At 33.6% G+C, this 26,670-nt stretch overlaps 3 protein-coding genes across 4 annotated transcripts in view; all 3 read right to left on the bottom strand.

The window, feature by feature from the left end:
• The window catches only part of LOC113055776 (vinculin-like), a 29,319-nt gene extending 24,777 nt beyond the window's left edge, over positions 1–4,542 (bottom strand). For both annotated transcript variants that reach the window (XM_026222126.1, XM_026222127.1), the window contains exon 1: positions 4,249–4,542. In XM_026222126.1, the coding sequence (XP_026077911.1) occupies positions 4,249–4,416 (168 nt within the window). In that variant the 5' untranslated portion in view covers positions 4,417–4,542. The remainder of the gene's footprint in view (positions 1–4,248) is intronic.
• A 4,128-nt stretch (positions 4,543–8,670) lies between these two features.
• LOC113055804 (urokinase-type plasminogen activator-like) lies at positions 8,671–16,272 on the bottom strand. The gene is given in 12 exon segments (XM_026222168.1): positions 8,671–9,195; positions 10,464–10,505; positions 10,507–10,613; positions 10,709–10,849; positions 10,969–11,120; positions 11,953–12,139; positions 12,280–12,377; positions 13,503–13,662; positions 13,743–13,844; positions 14,851–14,896; positions 15,004–15,087; positions 16,219–16,272. Coding segments are annotated over 11 exon segments (1,263 nt in total). The 5' UTR covers positions 15,061–15,087; positions 16,219–16,272; the 3' UTR covers positions 8,671–9,024.
• A 1,711-nt stretch (positions 16,273–17,983) lies between these two features.
• LOC113055788 (exocyst complex component 7-like) overlaps positions 17,984–26,670 on the bottom strand; it is a 13,106-nt gene continuing 4,419 nt past the window's right edge. The window contains exons 7-18 of the mRNA XM_026222153.1: positions 24,102–24,247; positions 23,882–24,034; positions 23,706–23,804; positions 22,767–22,829; positions 22,620–22,686; positions 20,435–20,500; positions 20,201–20,321; positions 19,888–19,983; positions 19,737–19,806; positions 18,679–18,720; positions 18,327–18,460; positions 17,984–18,247 (exon numbers count right to left, since the gene is read on the bottom strand). Of these exons, the coding sequence (XP_026077938.1) occupies positions 18,145–18,247; positions 18,327–18,460; positions 18,679–18,720; positions 19,737–19,806; positions 19,888–19,983; positions 20,201–20,321; positions 20,435–20,500; positions 22,620–22,686; positions 22,767–22,829; positions 23,706–23,804; positions 23,882–24,034; positions 24,102–24,247 (1,160 nt within the window). The 3' untranslated portion in view covers positions 17,984–18,144. The remainder of the gene's footprint in view (positions 18,248–18,326; positions 18,461–18,678; positions 18,721–19,736; positions 19,807–19,887; positions 19,984–20,200; positions 20,322–20,434; positions 20,501–22,619; positions 22,687–22,766; positions 22,830–23,705; positions 23,805–23,881; positions 24,035–24,101; positions 24,248–26,670) is intronic.

Here is a 26,670-nt window from a genome sequence, read left to right as displayed (position 1 = left end):
TAATGCATTTCTGTCACAATTTCTTCAGGTTGAACCAAACTTTTATTTTGGCGGGTTGTTGTAAAGTCCTTTGAGTTGGTGTGTGTTTATGACGCTAGTAATGTTGAAATGCTGATGAAGTTCATATGTTCACGTCGTGTGTTGTGTAGATGAAACCTCGCTCTTTCACACAGAGACCCACAAAACATGCAGATTTCACATCAAACAGTCTTTTTGCGCTTCGTTGTGATCATGATTTTTCATGATTTGTGGTATCATGAATGCAGCTTCTGCCTTCACATGAAAAGTCTTGTGGTTGAGCTGATGCTGTGAAAGATAACATTTCAGAATAACACAACTTCCTGCAGAAGCTCTCTAGGAAGAGATCGCTCTCATCTGGAAGTCCGTGTTTTTAAGATCGGGACAAGTGCAGATGGAAAGGAAATACACAACTTCCTTCTCCTTTGGTGCTTGTGTCATGCAGATACTTTTCTTTCTTTTTAAAAGAAGTCTCGTCAAATAAGAAGTGGAGGAGTTCATGGCCTTCAGCAGCAGTATCTTGCCTCATACAGCCGGATTTCTCTCAGCGCTGATAACAAACGCTTCTCTTGTAGTGTTGGGAGGAGGTCTTGAGAAATGTTCAGCTATGCAGCGTTTGACCCTTCAGTCTCTAACATTCCCAGCACTGACCACAGAATATGGGTCTAAAACATTCAAAATAATAATGCACAAACATCATTTTTAGATCAGTGAGACGGGAGGAATCCTAAACTCACTGACTTCTAACTCTAAGATGAAAACATCTAAAAATCTAGAGGAAAACTGCTAATTAACTGCTAATGTGATAATTGGAAATATAATTGCAAAATTTATATTTTAATATAAAAACAATTTACTTAAACCATTTAATTTTAAATCATTATATAAAATATTTTATATTAATGTTTTAAACCATTAGGTATATTTATAGGTACACAGTTTTTTTTATTTTTTATTATTGTACTCAGATGAGTTAAATATAGATACAATATTATAATGAACAATTTTGTAATTTTTAAATGTATAAATATTATAATTAAACTAATATTTGTAATTACTTTTGCAAAATTAATATTTTAATATTTATAAACATGAATTGTATAATTTTGTAAAAAATATTTTGATTATAAATTATTTTAAATAATAATATTATTGGAAATAAAAGTTGAAAATTATTAAACATTATTAAATTATTAAAAAAAAATTTAATTTATAATTTTACTCCGATGTTAAAAAGTAATTAATTTGTAATTTATTTGTAAACATAATTGCAAAATATATATTATAATTTATAAAAAATATAAATATTTTATATAAATAGTACATAAATATAAAAATACTCATAATATACAAATTAATTTTTAAATAAATTATTTAGATTTTTAGATTACTTGAAATAATTTTAAAATAATGTTTTTAAACAATTACAATTTATTTTATGTATACAATTTTATTTTATTACACTACTTATATGGTTAAAAATGTATATATGTTAATATTTTACATTTACTTTTTAAAATATATTTTTATTTTAAAATCATTTGAAATAATATAATGAATATTTTTAATATTAAATGAAATAAAATAAAACATTTATTTTTTAATTAAATTTGATTAGACCCAGCGTCATGCTGTTCTTTATGTTTTCATGTTACAGAAAAAAAAACAACATGATTAAATTTCATGATTCAGTGATTGTCTGTCTGAAGAGTCTCTCTGTGATCTGTCCAGAAGAGACACTATGAATAATTCACTAAAGTTTAGCACCAAAATCTATTTCTATTAAGCACTGTGAGCTCTGATGTTGTGTCTCGACTAAAGCAGGAAATCATTTCAGTCTCTGTAAATGTAAGAAGTCCAAAAGCCCATAATAAACCACTAACACGCCCACGAATACTGCACACCACTCGCTAACCAAATTACACATCAATAAATAGAGGAAGAAAAAGAAAGCAAAGAGGAAGGAAGATGAGAAATAGAACCATTCAAACAGGAGTGTAGAAGAAATAACGCTTTAATACTGTGCTAAACTGAGCCAGACGTGTTTTAAAGCACACAGAAATCTCAGAAGAACCTGAGATGAAGACCAGAGACATTAGAAACCGCAGCGCCAGGAGTTATCTGAGAAAACAACCTCCTCCAAAGCTGCACAGACAGGAAGTGATTACCCGGCTGGGGTCACCTAAACAACCTAAACCTCAATCTAGAAACGACTTTAACCCTCGTTGAGCTCCAGTTACAGTGACACAGACTCAGAGGAACAAAAACCTCCATCCAGTGTTATTTCAAGAGTATGAAGTTATCTCTGGACAGCTGCTAAGAATAACTGGAGAGCAGAGGCTTGCTGATGAATTTACAGGGTTTTGTTTCCGTTTTAGGTGACCACACACACACACACACACACATACACAGCTGATAGAAGCACTTCTGCACAATCTCTCCATGAAAGACATTTTCCCTTCCTCTGGAGATCAGCTCTGTCCTGAAGTGATGAGACCGAAGGCAAAAACACACATTTTTTACAGTAGGGGTGAAGTCACCACAACAGCACAACTGAAATCAACAGAAAAATTTCACTAAATTGTATATAGATTAAATTAATTATAGATGTATAAATATTATATTTTATACATATTATTATTATTATATTATTATTATTATATATTATACATATAATTATCTATTTGTAATAATTACAATTATTTAAATATATTTTATTATTATTTATATATTGCTTTTTATTTTGTATTAAATTATTTTATATTTTAATATTTATATTTAATTATATATAGTGTGTGTGTATATATATATATATGTATGTGTGTGTGTGTATATTTATATGTGTTTGTGTGTGTGTATGTGTGTGTGCGCGCGCGCGAGTGTGTATGTATATATGTATATATATATATATATATATATATATATATATGTGTGTGTATATATATATATATACAGTATGTGTGTGTGTGTGTGTATACAGTATGTGTGTGTGTGTATATATATATATATATATATATATATATATGTGTGTGTGTGTGTGTGTGTGTGTATATATACAGTATGTATGTGTGTGTATATATGCGTGTGTGTGTGTGTGTGTATATATATACATATGTGTGTGTGTATATATACAGTATGTATGTGTGTGTGTGTGTGTATGTATATATATATATATATATATATATATATATACACACACACACACACACACACACACACACACAGATTGTATATATTGTATATATCTATGTATTATAATATCTATATATTTAAAAAAATAACTATAAATATTATTTAAAAAATAAAAAAAAAGGATTATACATAAAAAATTAAAAAAACGAATGAAAAAATTAAAACAAACATTGGTGGTTGTAAATACAGAATAATCAAACAAAATTAGTGATACCATGCGTGTTATTTACAGATACACGTTCTTCTCTAAATTGTACTTAAAATAGCAGGATGCATTCTTACTTAATGTTATGTTTTTGACATTAATGGACAATCTGAAAATCACATGGCATTGTAAAAATGTCCCAGGAATCAATTCTGGGGTAAATGTGTCTCTTTATTAAGGCTCGTCTCTGGTTGAGAGAAGTTTGTGTGGTTTGATGCGGATGCCTGAGATCTCTGAACCGCTGTCGACTCTGTGGTTATCTGAGGTTAGTAAGACGATCTCAAGAAGATTCACACAACATATGAATCAGACAAGCTACATTAATGTTGTGCAAAAGAAACTAAAACTAAAAATAATGTGGGTTAAAACGACAAAACACTCTCAAAATAGGGTTTTCACAACGATGCCATAGAAAAAAACAGTTTTGGTTCCACAAAGAAGCATTTTTTCTAGGTGCATCAAACATTTGACTAATCTAAAGAGGATTTTCCACTTTAAAGAAAGCTTTGTGGAAAGGTTCTTTAAATGCAATAAATCCTGATTCATGAACCTCGTGTTCCTGAGCATTGCATGTTGCACAAAGCAGCAGCTGAACGACTAGTTTCACTCTTTTGGTTCAGATCATGAAGGGCATGTCGTGGCGCAGAGGTGTTTCAGTGGAAAGGGCGAAATCCAAGAGGAAAAGGCGGTACTCGATTTGGATCAAAGCCAAAGAAGAACTTCATGAAACTTTCGTGGATACATTAACACCAAACAACGAGACTTTAAATCCCCCCTGAGATAATAAGATGTGCATCCTCGTTTATAACTGAGAGTAAACCCCGAGCTCTTACCCGGACCAGGTTACTGACAGCTGCCTGCACAGCGGCCACCGGAGCGGTGAGATCCGGGATGGCTTTCCCGTCCACCTCTCCCTCCTCGTGCATGATGACCAGATGAGAGATCTGCTGGGCCACCGGCTCCAGGATACTCTCGATCGTCTTTGTGTGAAAAACCGGCATGATGAGCACTTAAGAGAACGCAAACTCTGTGTCCAAGTGTGTATCCAGAGTCCCCTATCCGTATCCGAGCACCACCGAGACTATCCCCCTCAAGAACACACTGACGCTCCTTCATGCAACTAACTAACCATCGCGGGAAGCGAGTCTTCTAGAGAATGAATCGTTCGTTGGAGTCGGTTCGCAAAATGATTCGTTCGCGTATCGCGTCAACAACTCACCGAATCTGACAACGTTTGATATTTGTCCTTTCCTTTTTCCTTTTATCTGCTTTGTGTTACAGTTCATTTTAATTGGTAAATAATCCAACTATAAATAATGTTTTTAATGTCATCAGTATATTCATTATATTCTTCAACAACGCTTTTCTAGCATTTACAATACTACCAAAACACAGTAGTTAAAGTATAAGGTTTACTATGAAAAAGTTATTTGTACAATTAGTAGCCAACTAGTAGGCCTGCTTATTCTAGAATTTGATTCATTACATCGACAACTAAATCAATCATAACCGCAGTTATTTAAATGCAAAAAAAAAAAACTCTATGTTTGTCTTTTATACACATTTATTTAAAACCCTGTTTAAATCTCTAGGTCTAGGAGGACGTGGTGACGAACTCTTTCTTTGAAGTGGTTTGTTGGAATGAACCGTTCGAAAGAATCGATTCGCGGCTTCCCACATTACTCTCAACCGAAACCTCCCGGATGACGCACACTCTTCCATCCGCCAATCGAAAAGCGAGTGCCGGCGCGCCCGTGAATGCGATTGGTTGGCACAAACGTCATTCGTCCTGATTGGCTCCGCCCATTGCCTTTGTCGCGAGTTCTTCCCAAGTTACGCAATACATTCTCATGCCCTAAAAAGGAAACTTGATCCCACTGTTCTGGATGAGGAATTCTGAGGGCCAGAGGGCACCGACGCGGTCTGAATGTTGCTCAGCTTTCGTTTGAAGCCTTCATGCCAAATTTTCACCTTTATTTGCAACAAGACCAGTGAAACAACAAGGAAACAATTCAATAGAATCAATTTACAACGTGCACGGTTTCATGATACATATGTATCCACTGATGAATCTGATAAAACAGTATAACATTATATAGGCCTATATATTTAGCTTTCTCTATATTTTGCTTTTGTCATGGCATTATTCTGCCAGCTACTGCTTCAACGTTTTAACATGAATTAAACCTTACTGAAACTTGTGTTAAAACTCTAGAAAACTCAAACACATGAATGCACATGATGAGCTCAGTGGATGAAAACAGATGTTGCATCATGATGAAACTGTTGTTCATTTTGATCATGTTGCACATTCGATGTTTATATCATAATCATAAGAGCAGGTTGCAGTCTTCAGCTGGTCTGATCGAACTGAAACCACAGTAACAATGACTCAAGCTGTTTCAACCCCACAAACTCTCAAACAGCCCAAGAATTTGCCCAGAGACCCTCAACAGGCTGCATGACCGAATATGGAAGAGTCTGAAAAGAAAGAATCAAGGAAGTCAGCTCAGAGTAAACACAAGCGTGCATGAGTGTGTGTGTGTGTGTGTGTGTGTGTGTGTTCATGCTGCTCACCTCAATGTTAATCATGTTTGATCTGACCTATAAAGTGACACATTAATGATGGTGATGTTGTCATATTACTGTGTTTGAAACAGTTTATGTTGCTACTTGAAGCACTTATTTGGTTTAGATTGCACTGTAAAAATTTTTTATGTAAAATCAAAAGTAACTTACTGGCAACAAATACCCAGCAAGCTTCAGTATTTTATTCCACGGTAATATTACTGTAAATCTGACTACAGTAGTTCACAACATACTGTACAATAACTTACTGTATATTTATACTGTAGAATTAATTACAGTTCATGCTTTTGCATTGAAAAATTTTAATTTAAAACATTTTTTATTTTAAAATACTGTAAAGTTACTATGCAGTATAATTGATTACGGTAGTTTTTATATTCACATATACGCATATATACACAACATATAACTAACTACAATCTTACATGCTTAAAAATAATGAAATATAAAGGCTTGTGTGCAAAAAAAAAAAATAAATAAATAAATTCACACAGCCATAAAGATACGCAATTAAAAAACACCCACATAAAACATTAAACTTTTTTTAACTGCCTTAATATATGGGCTACCTTATGAAACGATGCATTATAAAATTCCTTATAAATAAAAATATAATAAATAAATAAAATTCCTTGTCTGCTGGATTATTACTGTGATCAATTTAACAGTAATATAAGGATTACTGTAATTATTTTCCCACTCTATTTTTTTTTTTCAAAGAATAGCATAAATTGTCAGCAACTGTCCTGTAAATAGTTTCTACAGTAAGACAAAGCTGGAAAATACAGCAATAATACAAAAGTTATAAAATTGACAGAAACTTACTGTAAACTGTTTCTACAGTAAGCTTTCTCTGATAATACAGCAATAATACTGTGAAAACAACAGAAATCGTTTACAGTGTGCATACAGAAACCCCTGATTAAAAATATATATGTTTAATTAAACCAAGTCATTAATGCAACTTAAGAATTAAAGGATTAAAATCCAGACAAAATTTGTTTTTACTTTTTCTTTATTAGTTATTACTTATAATAGTTTATACGTTACTTATATATGATAGATTAGATCTGAAGTTATTGATTAAATTTTTCTCATTTGTGTATATATATATATATATATATATATATATATATATATATATATATATATATATATATATATATATATATATACAATATTTATTTATTTATTTGCAGCAACCAAGCAGTCAAATTCCTTGTAAGTGAAACTTAGCCAATAAAAACTTCAGTTATGTCATATGGTTCCATTATTAGACTTTATATCACACATTCTGTCATTTCCACACAGTTTAGTATGCTTTAATATTTTTAGCGTTGGTCAGTGACGTCATGTGTGTTAGGATGAAGTGTTGACAGTCTCAGTGTCGGTCTCCATCTAGTGGCTGAATGAGAAACTTCAGCTGCTCTCATAGAAATAGGTTCAAAGCTGTCACCTAAAGCACAAAAGCTAAAATGTACATCTTTGTTTCCATTTAATTTTACCCCCAAATGGTGCATATTAGTATTTTAAAGGTAGGCTATATTAGTTTCCTCTTGAAAGGGTACTGTCCCAATGACCGCTTTTGACCTTTGTAAAATCAAATCATAATTATAATAATTATTACAGATTATATCATAATATGTTTCAGTGTTGCATTAGTGATATTGGTTTTTACATTTGTATTAACATTACACGCAAAGCGCTGTCTAAACATGCATATAACAATAAACAAATAATAAAAAACTAAATTTGTAATCAAATAAATGTAAAAAGTGAAATAAGCTAAAACTTTAAGATTCTAGGAAGGTTAAATAGTCTGGATATACTGTTGAATAACGAATTAATAAAAGAAGGATTTTAATGAGAGAATTTAATGTGGTGCATATGAAATTGATTAAGAAATAATAATAGTTTAATAATAAAAGTTTTCATTAATTTGATCTTTTGCATATTAAAGAAACTGAACAGTACAATTTGAATGAGATTTCTCTGACCTTGTTAGTTATTATATATTTAAAAGGCAGAGTCCCAATCAATATGATCGACTGAATTCTTCTAATAAGACACGACAAATATGGAGTTGTTGCAAGCTCCTTTTGAAAGAGTGATCTAATTTTATAGTTATGTGATGAAGGATGCAGAGTTAAAGTAACTTAAAGTCTTTTAGGAATTGCATCTATGGCAATAGAAAATTATTTGGAAGTTATTGGAAAATCAAACGTACATAATATTCGTTATAACATAAAACAAGACCTAACGGTGCAGTGGCATGGTTTGTATGAGTGACTCCATCTGTGAGTCAGTCTGACCTTTGACCCGATGACTTCATCCTGTGGGTAAAGCAGCTTTTCCACTCGGCAGCTGCTCTGAAATTACACACACAGCTGTTACGATGATCCGGACTTAGTCATACTCATATTTTACACACATTTGACCTCATTGTTTTACTATGATAGTGTATAATAGCATTGATAGTACGTGTGTGAATCTGGGTGAACTGCAGTGATTTTATGGTCAAATTATGCATGTTGCAAGTTAGTTTTGACCCTTAATATTACTCAAGGAGATTAAATATGCATAAATATGTGACATGTGCTCATCATAACACTACAAAAATCTTATCAAATCATCTTATGTAAAATTCATTTATTATTAGGAAATACATACATAAATATATATGCATACACACATATTATGCAAACACTTTTTACACAACATTTACTCAGAATGTACACAGTACTTGTTTACTGGCCTAATAATAGTCTTTTTTCATTGATAGTTACACAGCAATATAAAATGATAAAAACAAAGTGAAAACACTATTTGAATACCAATGCAAAACTATAGTTTCACAAACTTTTTCCACACTGAGAGAGGTCCTTTGAGCTGCGGTTATATCTTGGCTTTAGACTGGAAGGTAAGAATGATTGATGAGTAACTGAGTTTGAGCACGACTCGTCTGCAGTCGTTCGTTCATGTTCTTTATGTGTTGAATGAGGGCAGGTGAGCTCCTGTTCTCAGCTGAGTGACGGCAGGCCGGTTTTCTCCAGGATCCAGTTGTAATAGTTGCTGACTTTAGTATAAACTCCAGGACGGGACTGTCTGGAACATCCCTCTCCCCAACTCACCACACCGAACAGAAACACACGGTCACGCACACGACACACCAGCGGCCCACCGGAGTCACCCTGAAACACCCAGAAGAACAGACGCATCAGCCTGACACTTTTCATGCTTCCCAGTGATAATAATGTGCAATCATTTTACATGCAGCCTGTAAAAAAAACATAATAATCTGAAAAAAGAGGGAACAATTCATTGAATTTACTACATAAGTGGTTGCAATCAATTTATTTTAGCTACATTTAAATACATTTAAATTTGCTGAAAGTTAATCAAATAAATTATTGCAAAATTTTTTACAAAATAAATTGTTTGCAACCACTTACCATAATTTTTTTTTTTTTGTAAATTCCCAATGAATTTTTTTTTTCAGTGCATTGTATTAATAGTAAGGAATTTGCTGTATTTTTTAATTATTACTACATGTATATATATATATATATATATATATATATATATATATATATATATATATATTTTTTTTTTTTTTTCAGTGTTTTACCTGTACTTTTACAAATTAAAAAATTTATGGATAATGCCCTGGAAGAATATATATTTTTTTAAATGTAATGAAAAATAACAACAAATCTAAAAATAGTAAATTAATAAAAATATCAATCAATCAATAGACAGACAGATAGATAGATTAAAGGGTTTAATACCAATGATATGCTAAAATAGGTAAACAAAATTGATTTAATACATAATACATAAAAAACAATTTAATTTCTACATTAAATAATTTAGTTAAGTTGGAAAGTTGGAAGTTGGAACACATAAGTATATGTTACTTGGAACCATCTGTTAAGTTTACATTCGTCAAGTAAATATCAAAGTTATGATCCCATCATGCACTGGGGCATGAATAATAAAAAAAATGTAAAAGTTTTCACCGTTTTTGTTTTATGGTTGCTTCTGATGTTAGGTTTAGTAACATACTGTTTTGTGACATCTCAAGTTTATTTCTACTCAAAATGACCCATTCATACTCAAACACTTTTCACATGTGTGAAATTTACTTAAAAATATCTGTGCAAAAACTTGCAAAATAAAAATTGAGTAAATTCACCTTCTTGTTTTTGTGTGTGTGTGTGTGTTTTTTTCAGGTTTGCAGATCCAAAATAATAATAAAAAAAGCTGTAAACTGTCAAATGAGTTGGGAAGACAATTTGTGTTTGTATGAGCTTTTATAATACGTACAATTTCATGCATTGGGTTTAAGCCTTTATTGCTTTAGAAGAGTAATGAGACACCAGCTTAATGAATACATGTCAAATTGGAAAACTGGATTGAATAAGGATCAGTGTTGTTAAATAAGTGGTTTCCGGCTCACCTTACACGCGTCCGCGCTCCAGTCAGGACTCCCGGCACACAAACATGTTGTCTGTGATCATGCTGCCATAATATTCTTTACTCGAACACACGTCCTGGGACAGCAGCTTGAGCTTTGCTTCTCTGAGATACTGAGAGTAATACCACAACCCTACAACACACACACACACACACACACACAATGACTGAACCGTTCATTAGCACAAACAGAGCAAACACACTCTCAACACAAACTCTGCTGATTACCTTCTTGTTCTCTGCCGTATCCAGTGACCTCACAGGACGTCCCAACACTGAGTGACTGATGCACCTCAGGGATGCAGACCGTCTTGACTGAACTGGACTCTTTCGCACAGCGACCGTCAGGACTGCGGATCTTCAACAGCGCTGAACACAGAGCAGTCAATCAGAAGTTAAAGATGCATAACCAAACTCATAAAGCTACTTGTTTTTGAGCTACTTGATGTGTTAGGTGTTTATCAGAGTTAGTTCTCAGTCAGTATTACCGATGTCGTTGTTGTAGTTGCCGTCTGTGTTGTCGAAGTGTTCATGGATGAAGAGCTCGGAGACCCTGAGCTCCTGCTCTCTCTGAGCATCCGTCTCATTGATGGCGTTCTTCCCCACAAATACTGAGAGTTTATGGAGGCTAGTCTTCGTGCTGAAAACAAACAAGAACCGATACATGTGTAAATATATTTCCAAAAACACATCCATGCATGCTTTTTTCCTTCCAATCCATTTCCCATGCTTCTCATTTATTCATAAATTTAATCGAACTGCATTCATCAGGAAGGCCCTAATAAAGGAATAAATTTAAATTTAATTTTTTTTTTTCAACCATCTCATTTTTTTCCCCATCACCAGAACCTTCGCACAGTTTCTAAAGAGAACACAAAAGTTTGCAAATGATTGTAAAAGCTTTGGAATCTAATCTAATCTAATCTCTTTCCATTTTTGTCCGATGTTTTTTTTCCCCCATCACAAGAAAATATTTATTTCCTTGCAAAAAATGTTTCGGGGAATTTATATATATATATTTTTTTCATCACCAGAACTTTTTCGTTCCCATAAAAAAAAAAAAAAAAAAAAAAAAAAAAAAAAAAAACACTGTTTTTCTCATAAAACTTTTGCGAGCGAACAGAAAAACGCAAGATTTCTCTGTGGAAGGCAACATATAATGCAAAAGCCTGAAATCTAATTTTCCCTATTATTACCATCTACCGGAACTTTTGCGATCCCTTGAGAACGCAAAATAACGGAAATTAGATTTTTCTTCCCTTTTCATAACTTTTTACGTTAGCATTCAAAAATTCACTCAAGAAAAAAATAAATAAAATAAAGTTTTTTGGGGGAACGCATTATTATTATTTTTTTACTACTGTAATAGGCTATATATTTTCTTCACGAATTGTTATTATTATTATATTTCACATGGGAACGCATTGACCCGTCTGCAGTTTCTTCTCTCTGTCCGGTTGGTTTGTACCGACCCGTCGGGGAAGCAGTGCGCGGCCGTGAGGACCCAGCAGGGCGAGATGAGACTCCCGCCGCAGGTGAACGCTCTCCCGCGCGCGCTCCTGCTGAACACCGCCGCCATCCACGGGTGACGCTCCACGGCGCTCAGAGCCCCGCCCACAACCTTCATGTTCCGCTCCTCCCTCTGGCCACACTGCCAGCCTATTGGATGAAGCACAGTTCAGCCTGTCAATCAAACAGCAGACGCTCCACAATGATGCACATCAACCTGCATCTAACCATTTCATATATGTCAGATATTTCGTAATATTACATTAACAATAAAAAGGACGGAGTCAAACCGTGATCTTTTGCACATCGTGGAATATCGCAGTCCTCTTTCACGATCCTAGACCCGGTCCGTACGTAACACCACGGTTTGCTGCTGTAGTCTGGGTTTCTGTTGAAGTTATAACATGTGTGTGTTATGATGGATGTAGCTGACAGGATAAGAGAATAAACAGCACATAGAGATCACACTAGAACCTGAAAGACTGAGCACAGGCTCAGACAGTTGTGCAAGGTGTGTTTTGTTGCAAGTTTGAGAATAAGAGGGAACGTCACAAATCCTGGCAATAAAATGTGCAATAAAATGAGTCATAATTCACCCCGGAATGAAAATAAATAAATACATTCTCATACTGTAAAATATAAACTGTATGTAGTGTATGTAGGCTACAATTTATTTTTAATTAATGTTAATTCTAACTATTTTTTTAGTTTTACATTGATTTAAGTATTAATAACTAATGATCGAAAAATGTTATTAAAAACTTTTTTATAACTTGAATAAATGTAAAATAATTAATAACCGTATAACGGTATGGATTTACAGTAAAATATAAATAAATGTTATTGCGGTAACTAAATGTGCTTAATTGTCAATGCAAAAAAAATAAAAAATAAAATAAATAAATCATCCATAAAGCTTAATTTGTTAAGCAAAATTATTTTTTTTATGATATAAAATTATTAAAGATTATTTATTTATACAGTCAGGCTATTAATCAACATTCCAAAATAAATATTTGATTAATAATAGCTTTTTAAAAAATTACATTTTGTGAAAACATAAATTCTATCTAAAATTTAATTGTAGTTTAATTTTAACATATAAATGAAATTATAATATATATATTATAATTTCATTTATATGTTAAAATTAAACTAAAATTAAATTTTAGATTGAATATATGTTTTCACAAAATGTAATTTCTATATATATATATATATATATATATATATATATATATATATATATATATATATATTTAACTTCCAGGTGAATTATGCCCAACACATGTTCCTGAAATCATTCGTGAGATCCGCTCATAAACTGAGCTCCATAACATCACACCAGCTTTCTTATTCTATTCATATCCATCCCTTCAGGACAAACGCATGTTGATTTTGTATTTTTCAGCTTTTCAACTGATCGATGGTCTCTAGGGAACTCCTAGTAACAGATACCCGGGCAAGTCTGGGCTCTGCAGTGTCTGCTGGTTCTCATCAGTCAGTAACTCGCCTGCAGTGGTTGTGTCGTCCCGGGCCAAGATTCTTGGGATAGGCTCCAATTTCCCGCACACTCTCTGGATCCCATTCCAGACATTCCCGCCCACTCTCTGATTTGGACACGCTACCTCTGTAGTGCAGACCCATCCCGTCAAAGCAGGAGACGGATTCATCTGTCGCAAAACATCATAAATGAATATGAATGCATGCAAACACCAGTTAAAGATAATAAACACATGTGAGAGATGCGCACCTCTTTCACAGCTGGAGCCGCTAAAGCCATCAGGACAGAAACAGAGCATGTGACGCCCCGACGGAGACAAGACCGACGTCCCTCCATTCAGACACACAAGACCTGATCAGAGGAAATGATTATTATCAACATGAGATCTGATTACAGGGATTCCAAAACAGAAGTACTTCATTAAATTATATCACATCTTAAAATACCGTATTTTTCGGACTATAAGTCGCACCTGAGTATAAGTCACATCAGTCCAAAAATACGTCAAGATGAGGAAAAAAACATGTTTAAGTTGTACTGGACTGTAAGTCACATTTATTTAGAACCAAGAGAAAACATTACCGTCTCCAGCCGCGAGAGGGCGCTCTATGTCTTCAGTGTAGACTACAGGGGCATTGAGCAGCATAGAGCGCCCTCTCGTGGCTAGAGACAGTAATGTTTCAACTTGGTTCATTTCTCTTGGTTCATTTCTCTCGGTTCATGTCAAATTAATTTTGATAAAAAGGTCCCACGTGACTATAAGTCACAGGACCAGTCAAACTATGAAAAAAAGTGCGACTTATAGTCTGGAAAATACGGTACTCATAATCAGACTACAGATACTTTTGTATTACATGTTTGTCACTCAATAGCAATAAATAATTCATAATTAATTAATAATTTGCATGTTCACGGTTCTCTGACATTGTTTAATACTCACATGACATGCAGGTAAACAAAAAAATGCCCCCCCCCCCAAAAAAAAATGTGTAGTAGATATTTTATTCTAATTGTTGTTATTTTTTTTTTTTTTTTTTAGGATTTACTGAATTATTAGCTTTTCATTAAATTCAGAGACCCCGTGCATTTCCCTAACGAACCCCAGTTTGGGAAACCTTGATGTAATGTAATATTTAATGCACTTGATGTTGAAAAACCAACAAATTTAATATATTTTCTTTCTTCTATGTATTTGTATGCCAATATGGTAGAAGTCTTTCCTATTTAAATCAATGTGTCAGTTCATATGTCACGTGTTAGTTCATAAGTAATCTTAAGTTTATCCGAATCAGTCATTCGGACTATAATTTGCAAGTAATCTGCTGGAAAATAAAGACTGCAGACAAAGTTTCTGTACCTGATTTCTCATATAAACCGCTGGGAGAGAGTCTGCGCTGGGCTCTCTGTTGGTCAAAACAAACAAAACAAGGATGAATTATTATCATTTTCTCTGTTCTATAATTAAAAGCATGCTCTAAAAGGAAGCGAGTTAAGTTTGAAGCACACTTACACAAACCGTGAGAGCTGCTACAGCTAGAATCAGTCTCAGAAGGCAAACCCCAGTCATTTCTGCTTCTTCTCTGAACGATGAAACCTGTAACAAGTGCATTTTTAATTAACCCTGGATTTGTGTTCAAAAACTGGGTCAGCGTCTGTGCTGAGGGGTAACGTGAACCACTTTCGTTTCTATGCAATTTGCTAAAAATCAGCAGCATTTTGAAAACAGAAAACCTCTGATGTAGCTTGATAGAGACTAAAAATACATATGAGAAATGTAACAGTTCGCTTCTATTTTTATAGTGTTATTTTTATTGTGTTCCAGGTCAATTTGACCTACATATAAATACAAAATATTAAAAACTAACTTAACCTGTATTGAGGTGCAAATAACAGCAGGTATGAAAAGTATATGAAATTATTCGAACTTAGCGTATTTGTATTTTCTCTGTCTTTTTGTGGTCTTTTTTCTCCAACCATTGTTAGGATAAAATGGGTTTCAAAAATTTCTTTTCAGTTAAAAACCCAATAACTAACAAACCTTTGAGAGAATTTTAAGTGTGAAGTTCAACTAAATGCAGAAGAGGAGTCTTAATTTTGAGTAAACATTGTGTTTTAAATTTCAAAGTTTCTCATGTGTTTCCTTTTTAAGCTTTTGAGTTTTTCTTTAATTTTTTCACCTTTTTTTACTCTCTGCTTGATTTTTTGGCAAACTGCATTTAAACCAAAATATTACCTCTAAAGCAAACGTAAAATATGTTCAGCCTTTCCAAAACACCACTTTGCACATTCATTACCTTAAATGAGAAATTCTCACAAAAATTCAAGAATAAATAAATCTCTAAATAAATCCGTAATCCGAGTATAGTTTGAAAATACAGTGTCAAATTGAAAGCACACTCGAGACGAGACTTTAATCCAGATATGACTCTAAACAAACATGACTTTTCCTGGACTCAGGATCAGACAGAGCAGTTCCACACCCACAGGATCAGAAATATCACAGATGACATGTTTATCATAGTTTTCCTAGACGGCAGTGAGACTGAGATGTTCCTCTCCTCGAGAGTTTCAGAAGAGATCTCAACAAACAAACTCGGACTGAACTTTAGGAGACAGTTGCATGCTGTAGGACATTACATATCATCTATCTGCATGCATAGATTAATTTTAAATCCGTTCACAATCATGCATTAAGTCTTTAATCAGTAGTAAGAGCCTAACTCACCTGAATGTGTGTTCAGATCAGATCAGGTCTGGTGTGTGTCGCTCTGCATCCCACTGAAGGCTTTAAACACTCCCTATATACTGTATATAGAGAGTCTAGTGTGCTGTGATTGGCTGCAGGAACAGACTCGCTTGTGTTGGGGGAGTTTATCCGTCTGTGAGGAAAAACACACGTGCTGCTGAACTGAAACTAGATCAGTGAATCACAATCATGATTCAAAATGGCTTTGAATTCCTCGATTCCCTCATCCTGGAATTCTCCTTCTTCTGTCAACACTTCTCTTTTAACCCTATTCATTTGTCTCTAAATGATCATCATGATCAAAACTTTTCTGTTGTGCACAATCTGCTCCATGCATTCTGTCGTCCGATTGACAGTTCATACGTTTTTAATAAGTTAGTTGTCTTTTAGTGCAATTGTATAAACATCTAGCTTCAGCTGGAGCTTCTGGTGTCAGATCTTGAGTGATTCTGATCAAGTAAAGGTCAGAATAAGGTCAGTAATATCTCCAGGTGAACTCTTCCTGGACTGAAGCAGCTCAGCTTTACTTGATTCTCCATCAATCATGTTTTAGAGTCTCAAATCTTTTGAGGAGCATTTGTTTCCAGAAGCTTTACATTCACTGTTCCTCAGTAAAATGATAAAGCATGACCTGTAGTCATAGTCTGAAAGCGTTAATCTCAGTCTGGGTCACTAAGCCTCGCTTCTGGGCAGCGAACAAGCTTCTTCTCCAAAACCCAGACGCAGACGCCCACCAGAGGAGACACACGTGGGCAAACAGTGAAATCAGTTTCACGCTTCCTCATTCTGAAACATCCAGCTGTGTGCTAACAATACACAATAAACACACACACTTCAGCTTCCAGGCCTTCATTTCCATTGGATTTAAGAATAATTGATGAGTAATTGCTGTAGGTGTTGGTCGATAGCTCATCATATTCGGGAATGTTCAGATATGATTCAGCAGGTTTGACACATTGATTCAGCTTCTGTGTTTATAGCGGCGTGAAGGCGTCATCTCAGACTCCGGGCTGATTTTAGGTCACTGATTAAGGCTTTTGAAAACGTGAGGGTTAAAAATGGAGCTCCACGCCCGACTGACTGAGCGGATGCAGAGCGGCGTTAATCATCTCTGATGGACACCAAACAAACAGGATGGTGGTGCAACTACATCATCTGTTTGAAGGGTTTTACAAGACCAAACACTGGTTTTGTTTGTCGTTATTAGAAGATATTGATAGTTAATGTGATTCTCGACAGATGCATGAATTTGAGAAATAACTTCAGTAAAAATCACCAAAACAAATTAAGTTAGTTCCATAGCATCAATCCATCCATCCAACTATTAAATTATAAAAAATTAGAATAATAAAATACAGTATTTTAAAAAAATCCACATTTACACTTAAAAAATAAATATATAATTTAAAATATAAGTTTTATAAAAAATACTGTATATATGTATGTATGTATATATATATATATATAAATACATACATAATGAAAATATTACATAAAACAATTATATATATATAGTTTAAAACGAATATAAAATAAATAATATATAAAATAATGATTATATTTATAATTATTACATATAAAAACAATATAATAATGAAAAATTACAATGATTCTATTCATTATTATTCATCATCATTGTGAAATTTAGGACAGTTTTTATTGCACTTTACACGTGTGTGTGTCGTGCATGTTTGTATCTGTGTTTTACAAACACAGAACCTGAAAATATTACAGGAAACTGAACTGAAGAAGCTGAATTCTCTTTATTTACTGCAGTTAACTCCCAATAAAACATATACATAAATACATTCATACAAAAAGCAAGCAAAAATAAACAGAGACGTTAGACGTTGTGATGTGTGTGTTGAAGCAGAGGCGTGGCTATGGAGACAGAGTGGGCGTGGCCTAGGCAGACGTGTCGAAGAGCTTGTCAATCATCTCCTCCACCTGCTCCGCTGAGTATCGGAGATATTTCTCTGGATATTTGGTGAATGAAATGTTTGCGCATCTGTAAAAGCATATAAAGGTGTTCATTACACTGAAAAAGGACCTGATGATGTGTGTGTAAGTGTGTGTGTATGTCGCACCGCTGGAGGAAGGCTCTATACGCCTCTGAAACCTCTCTCTTCTGAGCCTGGCGGATGGCATCCCGCTGCTCTTTATCAGGAACCGCCCAGCCCTGCTGGATCTTACACAGCTCCTCCAGACCCTCGTTAAAACCCTGCACACACACACACACACACACAACACAAAGACTGGTCTGCTCGTATCGGATTTGACCCATCAGGCTTTATGGCTCATATAGTCTGATATAATGAGAATAAAGAGGAAAAAACCTGATGATCATATTTGAGACTCACATCTGAACATGACTCTTATAAAGAATAAAGTCGGGATGAATTCAGTGATTGTTACAGAAGATGCACGAATGTCTCTCACCTTGAATTTGTCTTTGATGATCTGTCGTTCCTTGTCTTTGAGCTACATGAACGCAAACACCAGAGAGTTACTTGGAAAAAATACACTTAAACTAACATAAAATATTGTAAAGATTTATTTAATTTTTGATTTGCTTAACTATAATAGCATAAATAAATAAAAATGTCATACATTTAAAAAATAAACTGAATTAAATCAACAAAAAAACAACAAAGTTAGTGTTAATAAAAGCTTTAACAAAAGTGAAAACAGAAAATATTAAATATAAAAACACAATGTCATTCAAAATATTCCTAAAACAGTTAAATACTTTAAAATAAATAAATTAAAATGTAAAACTAGTAAGAGATTTAAAGATTTTTTTTTATAAACATGACAAAATCACAACAAAACAATTAAATAACTCAAATTCAAATAAAAACAGAAAATAAAATCTAACTCAAGTCAATTTCTGGTCTGGTACATGTGTGCGTGTCTCTCTGTGTGTGTGTGTGTGAGTGTGTGTGTGTGTGTGTGTGTGTGTGTGTGAGTGAGTGAGTGTGTTTGTTTTTGTGTGTGTGTGTGTGTGTGAGTGAGTGAGTGAGTGTGTTTGTTTTTGTGTGTGTGTGTGTGTGTGTGAGTGTGTGTGTGAGTGAGTGAGTGTGTGTGTGAGTGAGTGAGTGAGTTTGTTTTTGTGTGTGTGTGTGTGTGTGTGAGTGAGTGAGTGAGTTTGTTTTTGTGGGTGTGTGTGTCTGTGTGAGTGAGCGAGTGTGTGAGTAAGTGAGTGAGTGTGTGTGTGTGTGTGTGTGTGTGTGAGTGAGTGTGTGTGTGTGTGAGTGAGTGTGTTTGTGTGTGTGTGTGTGTGTGTGTGAGAGTGAGTGTGTACTTGTGTGTGTGTGTGTGTGTGTGTGTGTGTATGTGTATGTGTGTGAGTAAGTGAGTGTGTGTGTGTGTGTGTCTGTGTGTTTTTGTTTCTGTGTGTGTGTCTGTGTTTGTGTGTGTGTGTGTGTGTGTGTGTGTGTGAGAGTGAGTATGTTTGTGTCTGTGTGTTTGTGTCTGTATCTGTGTGACGATCTCACTTTGGTTCCAGGCTGGAATGCTGGGATGTTTCTCTCTGCCAGATGCACTGTGACCTTCTTCCAGCTGTGGCTGAGTGGAGGTCAGAAGGTCAGAAGGTCATTCACTGATTGATCACAGGACGGCTCTTGTGTCTGTATCTTCTGGTTTTACCTCTCCTGGTAGTTCTGGATCTCCTGCTCGATCAGCTCTCGGTACGATTCCTCCACCTTCTCATGGGTCACAGCGACCAGCTGAATCAGCTCAGACCTCGACAACAGAAAACACACCACACTTGACCTCTATAACTTCACTTTTTTAATATGACCAAAATATTCAATGAGGAAATAAGGGGAGTGATTATGTGGAGAGCTGTCTTCTGATTGGCCAGTACTGAGTGTGTAAGCGTGCTCTAGTCTCTGATTGGTCAGTGAACTGAACTCTGATGTTCTGAATCAGTCCACATGAAGAGTGTGAATGCACTCACTTCTCCAGGGATTTGAGGATGTAGTTGTAGTTGTTGTGAAGGAAGATGGCGCCCAGGGCCGGATCTTCGTACACTTTCGCTTTGTTGGACAGATTCAGCTGCAGGTTACCGAGAACTTTATCTGCAAACACAGCGGATTCCCTCTTAATGAACCTAGCATCATTGATTCCAAACACAACCTGTGATATTCTAGTATTACTCATAAACTGTTGTGTGTGTGTGTGTGTGTCTTACAGATGTAAGTGCTCAGGAGTCTCCGGCTGAACTCTGAACTGTAGCTGCTGGCGGACGCGCTGCTCTCTAAAGACAAGAACGGAGACGTTTCATTAGTTTAATATACAATACACTCTTACTTTATTCTGTCTGAGCCATTCTGAATATAATAAACTCATAAACTCTATGTTTAGATGTAATAATAGACAGCTCCGGTACTATGCTAGAATAATCTATAGCTCTACGAGAGGAACAGAGATTCTGACGTCTGAAGATTGTTTCATATCCTGCTGTCTGCATGCGATGTTATGAAGAGCTCAGAGCCAATATCATGAGATGAGACTTTCTATAGACAGAATATTTAACGGAGCACAAGTAAAACCATCAGAAAATCATTTTTTAAAGCTTGTAAGTCTTTTATAAACATATGCATGTCTATGAGTTCAGTTCATTTAACTACATTTAGATTTTAAGATTATATAATATTACTAAATAATAACGAAAATGTATAATGCCAGTTTCACTCTGGAACACTCCACATTTTATTTCAAATAAATATTATTTAAATTTTATATTAAATTTAAAAATATATTTTAAATAATTTAAATGATCTAGAAGAATTATAATATTACTATTATTTATAATTATAGTAATAGTAATAAAAACAAATTAAATATGAATTAATATATATATATATATATATATATATATATATATATATATATATATATATATATATATATATGAATTTATTTTTATTATATTCAATAATAATAATAGTAATAATACAACAGCAATGCATAAAACAACATTAAATAATATACAAATATTATAAATATTAATATAATAATAATAAGAATAATAAGAATAAGAATATAAAAATGCTATAAATGAATTAATAATAAAATTCTGCATCTGGGGTCAAAACAGGAAATCTGTTCACTATACTTCTATAATTTGAAGTATTTCAGAGTGAAACATGTTTGTAAAAGTTATTCTCCAGTACATTATGTATCGACGACATGTGTTAGCACAGTGAATGGTGTCAGCTCTGGTTTCACGTCTGTAAAGTCTCTGTTTCGTCTGCTTACCTCGGGGTCTAAAGGAATACTGTAAGTGTCCCCGAGTACTACAGGACAGAAGCAAAGCAGAAGAGAGAGAGAGAGAGAGAGAACAAGAGAAAGAGAGTGAGAAGTTAAAACAGTTCTGTTAGTGAAGAGCTTCACCACTAAGAGCCAGCCAATGACAGACAAGCAGAGATGAGAGGGCGGGGTCGAGGAAGCAGTGGGAGGAGCTACAGAGTGGCATGCACTGCTGTGAACATGTGTCCTGAACAAAAAATAAATAAAAAAAACCCGATAAATTAACGAACATACAGAACACATTGCTTTCTGATTTAATATTTTAATTATTAACAGTAGAATTCATTGTAATCATTTTAAGAAATAATATTAATTTGTAAAAAATATTATATATATATTTTTTAAAATGATATTTATTATCTTACTTTCAGATCATCACAGACCATTTCAACTACAGCAATAAAAATAATACTAATAATATTTTAAAATGAAATGTAATAATTAAATTATATTAACTATAATAAATGCATATATCAATTAATGCATATATAGAACATAATGAATATAATATTAATTTCAGACTAAATATTTTAATTATTAATATTTATAATAATAATAATGCTTTAAAATTGTACATACATTTAGAAAATATTATAGTAAAATGATTGAATTAAATGAAAATACGTACCGTATAATATTACATTCTGATCATTTGGTCACAAGGCAAAACTTCTTAGCAGATCCAACAACAAAAATAAGGTTTAAGCACTAATGAAGGCCAAAGGTACTTATATGGTTATTTAGGGACTAAAGATTGTTATTAAGAGCTCCCTCTGCAGGATGGAGGAAGAAAATACAGCAGCAGAGAAGCTGAAAATGGTTAAATTTGCTCTAAGCACTGATCATGTTCGCTCTGCTGAACGCTTGTCAGGAAAACCAAAGGAAAAGGAAATGCAGACCACAGGAAATGTAAACAGATGACATATAAGCAGACAGGAGGGAGAGGACGGTGTGTTAAACATGAATGTGATGAAAAACTCAGCAGCGCAAGACATTTACTACTCTTTCTGATTTCTGAAGGCAGTAAATCTCTTGGATCTATCTGTGAAGTGTTTGTGCTGTACCCCGAGAGGCCAGCATCGCTCCGGCTGTCTCCTGGAAGTCCATCAGCTGCTGCAGGAACAGACTGGCCTGACGAGAACCAATCAGAGAGAGAGATTTGTCTTTAAACCAATCAGCATCACTGTGTGTATTACTCTCAGTGACCTTACATTGCTCGTGAGCTCGTGGACGGTTCCGTCTTTCGGCATGTTGTACTCTTTATCCGGATCGTTCTGTTGGAGCAGAGAACATCACGTGACAGAACACTACATTAATCTTTAATATAACGACGTGAGTGTAATGAGGGATGTCCCTTAGGTTTTATAATATAATAAAATGTGTTATATTTATAGTATACCAAAATGTATGAAACATTGACCAATTTTGAATTATTATTATTTTTTAAATAAAATTAATCATTAAAAATAATATAACATTAAAAATAGTTAAATCTCAATAATTAAGACATTTAAATTAATAAGTAATTGGTTTACATTTTATATAAACGAAAATAATTTCATTTCAAGTGATTAGTGTTATTAAAATAAATGTAGTCATTCATTCTAAATATCACAAAATATAACAAATTATGAAAATGTAAATTATGTGAATTATTTAAAATAAATTCTTTAGAAGTGGTTGTGCATTTAATTTAATAAATAAAATGATTAAAATGAGTGTGTATACATCTAATATAAAAAATATAAAAATTTTATTATTTTATAATAATCTAAATATGTAATAAATAAATAAAAAACTATTATTTTGTATCATTATTAATAAAAATAACACATGTAATTATAAATATTATACAACAGTAAAAATAATTAAACAATTACAATGATGAATATTACATTATATATATATTAATATATATTAAATAGTAATTAACTATGTTTAAATTATTAATAATATTTACAATTTATTTTGATAATAACAAAAATAATAAATCATTTAAAATAAACAAAAACAATAAAAAAAATAATATAATTCTGCACCTGATATCACGTTTCAAGAATTATTTTTTTTTAAACATTTTTATTTGTGTCACACACACACACACACACACACATTTATTTAACCAGCAGTGAGATCAGAAAGTCAATTACTTTAATGCTGTCAGCAAACTCCTCCAGCGCTTTGGCTCCGGTGCTCTCCAGAGAAGTGATGAGAGCTGGGAGCTTGTTCTTGGTGCTGGCAGCCGTTCCCTGCACAGCAACACAGGATATGACATCATCGCCAATGCCAAAAAGACCTTTCATTCTCGTTCTCGTTCTCTCTCTACCTTTAGCGTGGAGTCAAAGTCTGGCTTGGTCTGCTTGAGATGGCGCAGGATGGGGAAGACGGTCAGCACAGAGGAGTAATCGTGTCTCATGATGCCTCGCTGCGCCGCTGAGACGATGTTATCACCCTCCAGCTTCAGATTATCCAGCGCTTGCTGCAGAGACAAACACTGTGATCACACACACACACACTGAACACACACACACACACACGGCCCTCACCTGGATGAGCGAGTCGAAGGTCTTCTTCTGGTGATGTTCTGGGATGATCTGGGTCAGTAAAGCGTGTTCGCTCTGAGCCAGCTTCACAAACGCACTGATGCAGTGCATGTACGAATCGACCTCGATGTCCAACACGTCATCCTTCCCTGAGAAACACACACACAACATTTTTATCATTGTGTTTTGTGCCATCAGAGATGCAGCAATGAAAGACTGCAGTTTTAGGTATATCTGATTAATATGAGATCATGAATGAGAAATAAAGAGGTCATTTCTCATTTCCAAATCATTTTTTGATGTTGCATGATACTGCAGGAAACCGTTGCTAAATGCAACCTGATGTTGATGATGAAACGAATGTGAACATCTGAACCAAAAGACTGTTGAATAAACTGAGTATTCAAACTGAAATTAATATTTTAAAATAATTAATAATATTATAATTAATCATGAATTACATTTAATAATAACAATGATAATAATGATTTAAAGTGAAATATATGAATACATTAAATTTCATTATAAATTCCATACATTAATAAATAATAACGTTCATATTTTTTAATTCATAAAATTAAATATAGGATTTCCTCTTGAGTTTTTAAGGTCTGATTCGATGTTGAATGAAGTGACAATCACTGATTTTCAAACTAAAATTAATGTTTTTTTATTAATAATAATTAATTAATTGTATTGCTATTATTATTATTATTATTATTATTAATACTAATAATAATTATAATTATAATAATTATTGCTTTAAGATGTAACACAATAATACATTAAGCAATATAAATAATAATACAATTATATAAATTAAAAATTATCTAAATTGCTAATTTTAATTTAAAAATAATAATTAAATGTAAAACATATAATGTGGATTATTATGATTAATGACTAAAAGTCCCTCAGTTTGTAAACACACTCAAAACTTGTGAACAGATGATCTTTAGCTGGACCACTGCAACAGTATAAACATTAAAATATATATTATTTGAATATAAAACAAAATGATTTATACAAAATGTGTGTTCACTTGAGTCTAATGTAATAAAATTACATAATTTGTTTTTAATACATTTTGTAGCTGGTCTTGAACTCAGAACTGGTCTTTGACCCTGTTTCTGTTGATGTTGCGATCTCTGAGCTCAGACTCACCTGCAGTCATCCCGTGCTTGTCATCAGACAGGTGCTTAACCCCTCGCAGGTCATGATCCAAACCTGATTGGCTAGGATACAGTCACATGACCCGGGTCACTCTCCCGGGTTACAGAGGGAGGGCTGAACAAGGAAACACTCACACGACTCGACCGAGCGCTGGATGTTAGTGGGTTTCTGAGAGCACCGATGGACCCAGTAAAGCACAGAGACTTATGGGAAACACTGATGTCACGACAGTTTGGCATTTTTGTCATGTTATATTTATAGTTTCAGTATTATTTAAATTTTTTGTAATGTATATATAATATAAAATATATATATATATAAAACTATTATTTATACACTATTTTTATATTTTCAGTATTCAATTTAACTTTTAGTAATATTTATATAATTACAGTTTTCATTTTAATTTTAATCTGATTTAATAATTTAGTTTTTTTCCCAGTAGTTTTTTTAAATTTATATTTAATTTTAATTTGATTCATTTTAGCACTTCAAACTTATTTTTTTTCAGTCAGTTAGTTTTTGTAATTTGCTTTATTTCAGCTTTTTCCATATAATAAAAATATTTTTTATAGTTTTAGTTAACACCAACAATACTGATAGTATGATGTCACGTATACATAGCGATACTCAGAACACATTTAATAATCACTTTTTTAAGAAAAATAAAATGCATTAAAAAATCTAAAAATTAAATAAAAATGATTATTAATAATATGAATTACACTATTATTATTTATTGTTTAATTTTAACATTATTTTTTTTTAATTATTAATATAGAATTCCTAAAATAATTTTAATTTTAGTAAATATATATTTTTAAAATGAGACAAACGTGTCTTGCTCTATTCTGAGGTTGGTTTGACCTCGGTGAGGACGAAACTGCTGTGGTCCATAAGTGTTATCCGAATGTTGTTTTCCGAAATGCAGGAACAACAGTTAAAAAACAGAGAGAGAAAACAGAGACAGAGCTCGAGAAGAAGGACAGCAGAAAGACCGCTTTACCTTCCAGAGGAGTGAGGTTACAACCCTTTTTATCATCCAGGCCATGCTGAGAGTACTGCCCATCAACACCCGAACAGAGAGAGAGAGAGAGAGAGAGAGAGAGAGAGAGAGAGAGAGAGAGAGAGACAGAGAGAGACAGAGAGAGATGCAGGAATCGCAGGAGGAAAACAGAGGAAGACACCATGAGGAAGAGCATCTGAAACCCTGTTCACCAGAGTAACAACTGAGAGAAATCCAGATCCCTCCGAGACAGCTATCACACTCACACACACACACACACACACTCCAACACTAACTACTGACAAACCTCAAATCTGATGAAACTCAATAAAGATGGCAGGGTTTTTTTTTTACAGTACAAATATTTATATAGAGGACCAAATTTATGCTTAA

This window comes from Carassius auratus, chromosome 37 (genome assembly GCF_003368295.1).
Source record: "Carassius auratus strain Wakin chromosome 37, ASM336829v1, whole genome shotgun sequence".
Classification (NCBI taxonomy): Eukaryota; Metazoa; Chordata; class Actinopteri; order Cypriniformes; family Cyprinidae; genus Carassius; species Carassius auratus.
This window is presented reverse-complemented; position numbering and strand designations above follow the sequence as displayed.